This window comes from Trachymyrmex cornetzi, unplaced genomic scaffold (assembly GCF_001594075.2).
Source record: "Trachymyrmex cornetzi isolate Tcor2-1 unplaced genomic scaffold, Tcor1.1 scaffold1094, whole genome shotgun sequence".
Lineage (NCBI taxonomy): Eukaryota > Metazoa > Arthropoda > Insecta > Hymenoptera > Formicidae > Trachymyrmex > Trachymyrmex cornetzi.
Genome location: NW_017295647.1, coordinates 3852 through 17516, shown reverse-complemented (window position 1 = coordinate 17516; position 13665 = coordinate 3852). Strand labels below are relative to the sequence as shown.

At 32.1% G+C, this 13665-nt stretch overlaps 1 protein-coding gene across 1 annotated transcript in view; it reads right to left on the bottom strand.

Moving 5' to 3' along the window:
• The window catches only part of LOC108761684 (AF4/FMR2 family member 4-like), an 89744-nt gene extending 80874 nt beyond the window's left edge, over positions 1–8870 (bottom strand). The window contains exon 1 of the mRNA XM_018508353.1: positions 8801–8870. Coding sequence (XP_018363855.1) covers positions 8801–8870 — 70 coding nt within the window. The remainder of the gene's footprint in view (positions 1–8800) is intronic.
• Positions 8871–13665: the final 4795 nt, after the last annotated feature.

The following is a 13665-nucleotide window of genomic DNA, read 5'->3' as shown; positions in this document are numbered from 1 at the left end:
CTCCCCTCCCTTTTTCTCCCTCTTCCCCCCTCTCTCTCTCTCTCTCATGCAACCCCAACAGTCACGGGTAACAATTTTTTTACAAATATTTGATAGATTCTACTGTGCAAAAATCTCTACATAGTTCAAGAAAAAAAGAGTTCGTCGTCGAGGGGATGTCGCACAGAGAAGTTAGCGTGTCTCATCTCTCCTCGTCTTCTTAGAAACCCTCCAGTCAGAGTCTGGTCAGCTTCTCTCCAGTTTATGATTGGTCCGATAATATTCGTCAATTTCATTTAAATGAATAATGAAAATATATCATGCTTTTACTTCGAATGCATGATGCATGATTATGGATTTGCTGTCGTAATATTTATTATTAAACATTACTAAATTTTTGTTTTTTAAATTTTAATCGCCAGCTAGTTGCTTGCACGTTCCAGAATGTTCGTCACAGGCCTTACAAGCTGCTCTCTTAGTAGATGAGAAAGGAAAGCGTCACCTGGAATTCGCGGGATAGAGCTTGTAAAGAGGCATTCCTTGAACTGTCGACTGCTTATGTAGCTTTATTAAATAAGCTTTATTAGGGTACTAAACTGTCGAATTTAAATCTAAAGATCAAGAAATTACTCCGGCTCCTAATAAAAGCGTTTATATCGAGGCACTGTCGGTCGACTTATGGAAGATGGACAGTGTTGCCCTGGATGAGGTTGTGCAACACGAACGAATACAAGCTTAATCCAAGATTATTGGTTCGCGGCGTGTCGACTAGTCTGTCAATGGAGAAACCGAAACTCTGGCCTTGAATCTAAGAAATATTGACTTGTCTCAACTGAAAATTATTTATATCTTTCCAACCAAGAATAGTAAAAGGTCAACTAGCTATGTTATCTAAAGACCATTCCTGAAATTTAGAGTTTATTAATGAGGGAAAGACAACTGTTCATTGACTATAATGTATGCGAAATCACTGATTACATCAGAGTCATTCAGTATTAAATGTTTGGCTTTCGCCCATTTTGCTAATAAATGTAAATCTTTTCCACTTTGTGACCAATGTTCGGGTGAGCACGAAACGAAGAATTGTACAAAGAAGGATGAATTCCCTGTATGAGCAAACTGCAAACGATGGACTAGACGGGGCTTCTCACTCAGCACTTGATGGCAGGAACTGTTCTTTTTTTTCGGAGAAGACTCGAGGATAAAAAAAGAAGCATTAACTATGCCTAAGAGTTCTCAAAGAACGTTATCTGATTATATACGAATGTCACGTTAACAGTCAATCGTTGCCTGCTTTCTATGAATTTAAGTCTTTCTTCGTGGACTCTGGAGATGACGTTATTTGTATCTCTGAATCCTAGCCAGAACCTACACTCTCCGATCGGGCGATGTCCTTGTCAGGTTACCAACTTTTCAAATGTGATAGAGTCGGTAAAGGTGGAGATTTTCATCTATAAGCAATTTTCATCTCTAATTTGCTGCGTCTCGTGTTCTGCGGGAATCGGGGGGTGCGTGGTAGGCCTGAGTACCTGCTAATGGAGGTCACTCCTAGTGCTAGCAGTGCACTTCTGCTTGCCGTTATGTATAAATCGTCTCACTGTGAATATCTCTTCGACTTTTTCAATCTACATATTTGCCGATCTGTCTGCAGCCTATAAGTTTTTGGTCATTTTTTGGAGACTTCAATACCGATCTGCACACTCTCTTTTGACTCAGAGCAAATCTTATCTTTCGTATCATCTTCAAGTTTATATGTGGTGCCCTACGAGTCTACGCACCACACTTGTCAATCTTCGACCTGGCTGGTTCTTTGTATCATCGGTGACAGTGAGAAGCTTGTCGATTTTAGTCAAAGAGATGTTTATTTCCTATCTGCCCACGATTTGATAGATATTACCTATAAAATCAAATTGGAGAATTGTTCATACAGGACAGAGTCAAAGATTTTCGAAACTACGATACCGACAACTTTCTTGTGGATCTGGACACGTACAACTACAGTGCTGTTTTTGAATCCTGTGATATTAATAATATGATCGAATTTGTAAATAAAAATTTACTCAGCTGCTTCGTGATATGCATGCTTCGTTCAGAGTAATGAAATCTAAGCATCTACCAGCATCCTGGCATACAAATAATATTAAGAGAATTATGAGAGAGACTCGGTTCGTAGAAAGTGGAGAAACCACAAAACCGATATCAACTATAAACACTATGGGAGTTTAGGAATAAAGCACGTCGATTAGGGCGAACAGCCAAATGTTCTTACTATGACATTTTCAACAACCTTAGCGAGCCTAATGCCATCTGAAATAAATAGAGATACCTCGATTTGATTAGGCAGAGGTCCACGGACAAAAACTCTTCTCTGTTGAAGACCTAAACAGGTTTTTTGCTGAGGTGCCTACAAAGTCCATGACCTCGACAAGCATCTACCTGGTGATGAGATTTACGATGTCTCGAAATTTTATTTAAATGACATTACATCACAAGCTAGGACTCTGCAAAGCAATAAGTCTTCTGCCATTGATCGTAATATTTCACATAATCTTCTCATGAGGGCTTTACCTTGTATCCTACCTGCATTAACACAATTTTTAATTTCAGTCTACAAAACAAAGTTTTCCCTGATTCGTGCAAGTTTGTTGTCATACGTCCTCTCTAAGACCAAAAATCCTTCGGATCTCGGAAATTTCAGGCCGATTTCGATATCTTTTAAAATGGCCGACTTACCCTCTTGGCGCATTTCCGAAATTTTGAAAAACGCTGTTTCAACGAACCCTTTGAGGTACAAACGAAAACGAAAAAGGTACTAACAGGCAAAACGATTTTTTTTCGAATGACATAAACGAAATTAAAAAATCTTATAGTTGCGCGCTGGCCATTTTTTATAATTCACTTATTTTTTTTTATTGTTTGAAGTACAAACGAAATAATGATCGATACAAATAGATACAAATGAAGTACAAACGCATTTTTATTTTTAATAAAGTTGTGCGCTAGGTTCACATCGCACATCGGTTCTCCAATGACCTTGATCTTGATAAATATTGTCCAGAGCATGACCTTGAACAATATTCAAGAGATTTTATTCGTCGGTTGAACGCCTTAGATAATATTAATGATGCCAATATCGTAAATTTTAAGCCTTATAACTCGAAAAGTACCCAAAGAAAATAAACTTTATTATAGTAATATAAAGAATAATAAGGCTCGATAATAATAAATAAATGACATAATCTGAAGGGCTACGAGCCAGAAATGTTTCTGGCTCGTAGCCCTTCAGATTATTTGATTTCTTTATTGTAGTATTTTGAAAAGTTTTTGACACCAATTATTAGATTATGGAATAAAAGATGGGACATTTCATTTTAAAAAATCAATGTGACCTTGACTTGACATTGGCGACGCCACACAAGGTCAAATAATAAGATCAATAAATAGATCTTTTTAAATCCTACAACTTTAACTCTGAAACATTTTTCCAATAAACCAATACTTTCTGAGATAATTAGTCGTTTCGAGACTTTTTTGGACTTTACTGTATAAAATATTATTCGTGTATGTATACAGGGTGTGTGTATATAGGTACATAACAAATTGTATAAAATAGCTGTATAAAATTGCCCCTTCATGGAGATATTGAAAAGTACGACCAGCCCACTGCACATCGTTCGTTCGCGAGGCTACGTAATGTCCGCGTGGAGCTAAGCACCCATATATATAGGTATACATCTATCCTTTTTTTATATTTAGCGAACAAGGATAGAATAACATTGCTGATTCCCACAGTTACTGCATATTCTGGCGATTCTAAAAAATTTAATATATATATTTAATAAGCTATTATTATACAATTGTTAATTGATAATTTTTGCAATATATAAACGTTGTATATACAATTTTCAAAAAGTATATCAAATATGTACTTTATATGTAATTTTTTTTATCAGCACGCAGTATTAATTTTATGATTAAAATTTTTATAAGAGAAAATTTTTTTTAAATTATTATTTATTTAAATAATTCAATTATAATAAAATATAATTACATAAAATGAAATATGTATAGGAAAATGGAAAAAATAAATATATGGAAAAAATAAATTTCATTTATAATGTAACTTATTTTTATTTCAATATAATATTAAATATTAAATAATTATTTATATATACACCCTAAACATGCTTAAGTTTTATAAAACTTCGAATTTTTTTATCCAAAATATCTATGACATTATTGAACGATAGTAATGATAATACATTTTGCCCTCTAATGTTATCTATTTCGGTATTTGATACATGTTTATCAAATAAATCTTTTTGATCGCCAATTTGAACTTCTTCTATCCAAGGAAAGTAATTTGGTACAGCAATTTGTCTCAAACGGGGCTTTTTGTGCCGTGCAAACTAAAAAAACATAAAAATCACAGTAACGATAGTAACTAATTATATGTTCAATCTGTTCAATTAACATAAACATTGAACTATTGAACTATTCCAGATCATAGGTGTAGTTACAAAATCAATGATTTTTTTTTATTGATATTATATAGGATATTATATAGGATATTTGAAAAGGTCGGGGCGAGGGAGAGGGGGCCAAACCGGCCAAACCAGCCAAGGCCAAACTTATACAATGTATTAATGAAGTTGAGTAGGTGAAGAAAATTCATATCGTTCATATAAACGATATAAACTGTTATCTGTAAATATTTTATTGAAAGTTATAAACATTCAAAAATTTTTATCAATTGTTATAATAATTGTAATAATCGTAATAAATGTCTTAAAATTGTTCTTTCTGCAAGAATGCAGGCTTTACATTCGTCAAACTGGTCAAACTCTTTCAAATATTTCTACCATTTCTACCATTTCTACCATATATTAAAAACATTAAAAATAACAGTAAATACATACATTTTGAATACTTTTTTACAACTGATCTTCCGTTTTTATCATAATCTCTTAAAGCAACTGTTTTGCAACAAATAGGAACCATAGGAATATAGGAAAGGTTATATCGGATGCATAAGCCAAAACGTGCAAACAATAACTTATTTGTATCTGAGTTAGTGAATCGATGATCAGTATAACGAATTATTAGGTGTACAATTTTGCTTCCGCCGTTTTCCTATAGATGGCTTTAGCGGTAAGTAGTGGTCGAAATAAATAGATCATAGACATCATACAATAAACTTGGGCATCTGTCAACATAACCCCAAAGAAACATTAGTCGATTTGTGTCTGCATCATCAAGTTATTCTCGATTGAAAATGTCAGTTTACGAGCCAAATTCTCGTCATTTGCGGGAGGTTTTAATTTTCTGCTTCAATATGAAGAAATCTACGGCTGAGAATCATCGAATGTTCTCAAATACGTATAGTGAGGCCGCTATTAGTGAAAGAACGTGTCGTGAGTGGTTTCAACGTTTCAAGAACGGTGATTTTGACGTCGAAGACCGGCATAGCGGTGGAAGAGAGAAGGTTTTGGAAGATACAGAATTGGAGGCAATACTTGATCAAGACTCGTGTCAAAATCAAGAAGAATTGGTATGATCATTGGGAGTGACTCAACAAGCCATTTCAAAACGCCTCAAAGCCATGGGAATGATTCAGAAGCAAGGAAATTGGGTGCCGTACGAGTTGAAGCCGAGAGAGGTTGAACGGCGTTTGTTTGCTTGAGAACAGCTGCTTGAAAGGCAAAGACGGAAGGGATTTCTGCATCGCATTGTGACTGGAGACGAAAAATGGGTTCATTACGATAACCCCAAGCGCAGAAAATCATGGAAAGTTCCCGGCCATGCTTCCACGTCGACGGCTAACCGAATTCACGGCTCCAAGGTCATGCTCTGTATTTGGTGGGACCAGCTCGGCGTAGTGTATTATGAGCTGTTAAAACCGACTGAAACAATCACAGGCGATCGGTATCGAACGCAATTGATGCGTTTGAGCCGAGCATTGCAAGACAAACGGCCGCAATGCAACGAGAGACACGATAAAGTGATTTTGCAGTACGACAATGCTCGACCCCATGTTGCGAAAGTGGTCAAGACATACTTGGAAACGTTGAAATGGGAAGTCCTACCCCACCCGCCGTATTCTCCAGACGTTGCTCCCTCTGACTATCACTTGTTTCAATCAATGGAACACGGCCTGGCTGACCAGCACTTCCGGTCTTATGAAGAAGTAAAAAATTGAATTGATTTGTGGATCGCCTCAAAAGATGACCAGTTTTTTTGACGCAGGATTCGTACGCTGCCCGAAAGATGGGAGAAAGTAGTGGCCAGCGATGAACAATACTTTGAATCATAAATGTATAACCAGTTTTGTACAATAAAGTCTCGAATTTCGGAAAAAAAACGGCGGAAGCAAAGTTGTACACCTAATATAGAAAACAATTTTGCTTTTAAATATTTGAACATTTATAACTTCTTAACATAGCACATTTTCGGATATATAAACTATATGAAATTTTTCATTTACTATTCGTTAACAAATAAAGTTTATCTCCGATCTCCCCGATCTTTCCGGATGTACTATAATATCAATTACATCAATTATAATATCAATTACAAATATCTTTAAAAGCTTTAGCTAATGACAGCTAACGATAAACTGTTTTATTATTATTATTATAATTTAATTTATCATTTATGGAACTTACCACACCAACAATATTTCCTTGTTTGTCATAAATAGTGTGATTCCATAAAATATCTGTGGATGAAAAATGTTTGTCACATATCGACTGCTTATGATTTAAATTGAAATTTTTTCTTTTTATTGCTATCTGCCACAATTTCTTTATATTTTCGTCTTTAAAAACGTGAAAAAATGTATTTTCTCGTTATTACTATCGTACCCAGAAGTACAACCTGGAGCTACACAATGAGCATAATTTTTTAATTTTACACTTTTCTGTCACTATTTACCAGTAAACCGAGTAAATCATGCACATCACACGCAAACGAGTGACGCGAGTGACACAGAGAGCACAGAGACAACAACTGATCGGAAACCGGACGCTTAGTTGCTTAGTACCATCTAGCGGGGTTTGCGGATATTAAGTAGCCACCACAGACTTCTATATATACTATTAGACTGCTAACTTGTTTAAAAAAGTAGCCCCCAATTGTGATATAATATTATACGCATGCGTCAAAAACCGCTCCGTGTGACCTCGTGACGTATATCTGCACATGCGCACATATCAGCACACTATTTTGACAGGTTAACCTAATTTAACAGTATTAAAGCCACCAAATACTTATTTTCATAGTTCAGCTATTATAAAGTAAAAAATAAGAGTTATTTTATTTCTTTTAATATACAATGTATATATGGTATAACAATTAAGTAATATAAATTGAATGCTTAAGGTATATAAATACGAAGATTAATAGCTTGACAAAATTATTTAAAAATATATGAATATATTTTAATAAAATAAATTTAGCAAAAAATATTCAAATTCGGTAAAAATATTCTTACATTTCACTATTATCACATATATGTTTAACTATTTATCTCCTAGAACTATAAATATATAAAATTATTTATTAATGTTTAAGGATGTTTTGTACATATTTTTAATATAATAATAAAATTATGAAAAAATATGTGAGTATTCTAAATCACATTAAAAATTTTCTCTTCCAAAAGGAACAATATTTTCTGCTATGAGATCACACCACTTTCATAAGGTTATACGTTTAGCATATGAACTATTGATGGAAAACAGCTATATTCTGCCATACTCCCTGTAGGAAATGACAATAAAATCGATGTCGATTCGATGTCAATTTGATGATTTCGACGTTGAATCGACATCGATTTGATGTCGATTCCATTGTCATCTCTCACTGGGCATTCCTTTGGGAACATTCATGACGCATGCACAAAACTACCATACAATTTTGGGGTCCATTTCACATAAGCTTGTCCTAAGGAGTTAGCAATTTAGTAGTATATATAAATGTCTGTGGTAGCTATACGATATAATGCGATATATAAGCAAGTGTCAGGAGGCTGAATACGACAAAAAGAGATTCGATACAATTTGTAATGTAAGCAAATTCCGCGTAATAGAATTATTTGGATACAATTTGAATGCACAAGACGACTATATAATATATATATATACCGACACCCAGCAATCTACAAAATTTTCTTGTTACGTATTTATAATACTTCATTATAAATACTAGTTCCAAAATACTTATTCTTTATCAAGAATTTACATGTCCTTATATGAATTCGATAGCTGTTCCAAATATACATATTTATAAGTATTTTGATGATATATCTCTATACAGTATATGAACGTCCGCATGAACGTTTATGTAGTTAAAAGCGTATTGTTCATTATCTAAAAAATAAGTAAATTTAAGATTGAAAATAATATAAATTTGACGAATATATAAGATATCTGAATAATATATCAATTTTATATCTGTTGCAATATATGTATTATGTAAACGTATGGTATAGTTGATATACGCAACCTAGACAGTATCATGTCCAAAATTAGACTTTAATACAGAAGGCGTCTTATATTCCGATTTTGGACATGCGTTATGTCTGGAAAGCGTAGAATCTGAAAATATGTAAAAATTTACAAATCTTCCATTCTCTTGCAATTAACATATAATTATACCATATGAGTATGCGCGTACAACGAAACGATTGCGTGCATAAAGGTGTTTGTGTGTACATATGTGTATACATACATATACATGTAGAGAGAGAGAGAGAGAGAGAGAGAGAGAGAGAGAGAGAGATAGAAAAAGAAACAACAGTCAATAACCAGTCACAAAGTACCTTTTAGTCGAGTTAGCGAGCTTCTCTCTATGCTCAGGGTCAGACTGAAACAGATATCATGACGCGTCATTTTTAACGCGATTCATTAGTCATTGATTGATAGGTAAGTTGGATAACTTAATAGGTTAATAAATGGGAATGTTTTTCAAGATAGAAATTGGCAACTCGATAAATATGCAACTCAATGTTACGAGGATCAGCGCAAAATTATTTGAGGTCGTGATATGTGTATGTAAGTTTGCTTTATGAGCGTTATACATATATTTTTGTCGTAACAAAGCAAACTCGTTCTTTATTTTCTATATAAAATAGAGGATTCTATATAATATAGAGAATCGCTAATATCGTCATGCCATTTTATTTTTGGACAAAATCTCTTAAAAATAATACTTTAGAAATATAAATAACTATTTACAAATTTGTAATAATTGATTTTTTTATAAAATAAACAAAAATTGAGCATCTTATAAAAATGACCATCTCACAAAACTGATACATATAAACAGTATAATGTTACATATTTCTATTTTTTTCTTTTCATCTGTACGAAATACCTACAAATAAATGTATGAAAATTTTTTTAATTTTTTCACTTTGATATGAAATGTTTTTTATTTATTTATAGATATACATTTTATACTGCTCTGCAAATAATGTGACAGCCCTTTTTTTTAAAGTTTTCTTGTAAATACGGGATTACATCCTCAGCTCTACTAGAGCTACTTAAAGCCCATTCTACAATTGCGTAAGCGCAGTTGTAAGTGGCTGTAGTTGTAAGAATTGACTAATCACAGTAAAATATTTTCCTCATATTTGACTGTGATTGGTTAATTCTTATAACTACAATCACTTACAATTACGCTTACGCAATTATCGAATGGGCTTAACACTATAACGCAACATTATACACATAAAAAGTAAGTTAGCTTGGTATATGGTATGTCTTCTTAGAATATGTTCTAAGCATGTCTTACAGGCAGATGTGCCAATTTAGCGCTGCACTCTAGTAGACAATAAGTAACACTTATTAATTGAAAAAGTAGTGTAGCATATAACGAAAGCGACTCGTTATTCAAAAGTCTCAGAATCGAATCTTATTAAAGTGGGTTTTTCAGAATCAATTTAAATAATTAATTTCAAATAAAAAATCACTGCAAACCTAGGAATAAAGTGTGTAAGTCTTAAATGTGATTGATTTTTTTCTTTTATTAACCCTTTTATTAAAGTGTCGGCTCTAATCCATTTCAATGGATTCTTCACCCAAAAAAAAATATTCTACCGATAAGCGGGGAATTACTCTTAGCATTTCCTCTAAGCAAAAAATCTTGAATGAATCAGGCGCGTGTATTTATAACACGTATTCATCTATAAAAACGAGGACACATGAGCTACGATCAAAAATAAATTCCTCTATAGAAAATTCTATTATAATAACTCGAATAGCCTTTTGAAATAAAAGAATATGCAAGATACTTCTTGTACATCCACTTATTTCAAAAGGCTATTCAAATTATTATAATAGAATTTTGTATAGAGGAATTTATTTTTGATCGTAGCTCATGTTTCCTCAAGACGTGCTATCCTAGCTACACATTATTGTATATATATATCTCAAGAAGATTCCTATATTGAAAGGAATATTATTTTCTACAAACGAGAGTATTTTTTAGATTACGTAAAAACGACTTCCTCTAATAAGCATATCTTCTCTAATAAGCTCTAATAAGTAATCAGGTATATAACATACAGATAAATATAATTCTATTGCCAAGAAAAGCAATTATTCATTTTATTTTTTTTCTTTTAAGTAACGGTTACTTTCAATAAAGAATATTTTCTTGCTAGTAGTTTTAAAATGCATTCATCCCAAGTTTTAGAAATACTCAATATCATATACTCAAAATAAGAATTTATTCTCTTTTGAAGTATATTATAAAATTTTATCGAAGAAAAGTCAAATTTGATTAACTTGAATATTTAATAATATATTGATATAAGAAAATTTATTTGATCAGAAAAATTTGGTATATTTCTTTCAGTTCTATACAACAGATTTAGGAAAAGTAAAACATAGTTTAGAAACAAGAAATTTTTTTCTTGTTTAAAATAATTCATATTTTCAATTTAAATAAATATTTATTTTGGGACCAAATTGTGCATGCAACATGACTTTTATATTGTTCCACAATGGTGTTTTTTCATATAATATTTATTTTAATTATTTTGAATTAATAAATACCAGCGTGTTATTTCGTTTCTATGTATCTCATCAAATATTAATAATATGAAGCTGTCATCATGAAATTAAGAATGGTTACAATAGGAGGTATACCGTTTGTGATTGGCAATGACTCAATCACAAGCGTGCGATTAGCTCAGCGTAAATGTATTAGGCTTGCCGATCTAGGGATCGTAGGTTCAAATCTTACCGGCGCCGGCGATGCGATGCGTTTTTCAATAATTAATTATAGTTAATAAGACGGAATATAAGTATGCGAAACAGTAAAAATATAAATTAAACTGGAAAAATAAAAAGTAGTAATAACAAAAGAATTTTTTTTTTCATTAAGATATAACCTGATATAAGATATAATAAGAATAATTTTCTTATTACAAGTAGGTAAATATGATATTTAATTCAAGCAAAGAGATTCTTCTATTATTAAGAGGATCGCAATCTTAAAGCCAACCTGTCATAGGTAAACGAAATTCCTCTACTTTGGAGAGTATCCTCTCGAGGTCATATATAAATAGAAAATCCTTTGACATTAATACGTAACCGCTAAATGGTAGAATTTTTTTTTTGGGTGTTACATAAGAAACCGCATGATTTTTTATATAGAAATTCATATAAGACCTAGATTTTTTACCTAATGGGAAATTATATAAAATCCTATATGAATTTTCCATAGAGGTTCCTATCTAGTTTTTTTTTTATAGGGATGGTTTATACATTTAGATCCAATGAGGAACTAAGGGCAAAACCAATCATATTCAAGAATTACAACAGTTGCAAAGTTGCTTTCTCTGCTGAACGCAGCCAATGGGTGCGTTCAGCAGAGAAAGCAACTTTGCAACACTTGGATCTGATTGGCATATTCCATTAGATTTAAACATATAGACCAAACAGATACAATAGCTCAGTGAGCGGTTGTAGTACTGAATGCACCCATTGACTTCGATATTTGACATCGAGGTTAACCTCAAAACATACTTTCGATGATAGAAAAACTATCGGATGTACAACATCAATGTTTCTGAATCATCAGTTTTTTTCTTTCTTTGCAATAAAGCTCTAATTTATAATGTAACTATCCTACAAGCGGTATAAAAAAAATATTTAAAAATATACATAATATTCTCGAAATATTATAACATTGTTTTAATTTTTTAAATAATATTTTTAATAATATTTATTTAACATTCTAGGAATATTTTGCTTTTATAGGGTAAAACTAATTAATTAGAAAATATTTTTATTATTAAATCATGTAAATATTTAAGATAATAATTAATTGCAAGATTTAATTTATAAAATTGTATCAAAATACTCACTTAAAATCATCTCAGAGATATAAAAAGAAAGATTTATAAATAAGGATGACAAAATTATCCTTGATAGAACGGAAAGTTTCAGTTGTGTTGCAGGGACCTTCCAATGTCTCAATTGTATATTATCACATTTGTAATATTTCTGAGACTATCTTCTTTGAAATATTATAAGTGCAATATTTCTGAAATTACCTTGATTAAAACCTTATGTCTAACATATTTTTATAATGTACAGTCCTTTCAGTAAAAAAGAATTGTAAAAATTTTTTAGGGTATTTTTTCTCTCTCTAAGCACCTACTAAAAGATTAATATTCTTATCTATGTTGCGTGCGTGCGTTCTTGCGAGCGTGTATGAATGAGCATGATCGATCGATCGGATAATTATTCAATTAATTTCACGAAACTTTGCAATACTCGTTCGGTACCATGCCGTTGAGCGATACGTCCGGCAAAGCGTTCGCGCGGCCAACCGCTTAGTTGTGCCGCTCCTGACGGCGCGAATTTTATGCCCTGTGGTTGGTTATTTTCAAATGCTCACCGTTTGAAAACTATTGTGCCTTAAGATTTTGCTATTAACATTTCGGATTTACTTTTTCATGAGAAATATATACATGCCGGCTCCTCCGTTAACTCTGGAACACCCTGTATATAATTAAAGAAATCATATTGTATAAAAAAATCACACAATTCCATTTAAAAAAGTAGAAGTAACCTTCACATCTGTTTAACGCCACCACCTAAAAAAAAAAACAACAACAACCAAAATACGTTCCCCTCGAAACCCTTCCACTTTCATTTAAAACATTTTTTTTATGCGTGGAGTACTGTTATTTAATAATATATTATACAAATAAATCTATTATGGCTTAATAACATAAGAATAACAATATTGTGATTTAATAAAGTATTTACTTTTTTCCTAACAATATTTTTTCCCGCGCGTATATGGAACTGGGCAAAACACATTAAAATATGTAAAATACAAAATGCAAAATACTGTCAATTATACTAATTAGTATTTGAATTATAAAGTACAAATTACTTTCAGTCTCTTTTGATTTTAAATAATTTTTGTATTTCAACTTAAAAGGTTGAAAATATGATGTATTTTGTAATTCAAACTACTAATACTAATTCAAAATACATGTAATTCATAATAGTAATTAAAATTGACAGTATTTTGTATTTTAAATACTTTAATGGTGTATTTGCTTAACCCTCTCCATATATATACATTTTTTTATATTTCTGCAATGTTGTAAATGAAACTAAAGAGGACATTGCACAAGAGGATATTACCGAAAGATTTTAC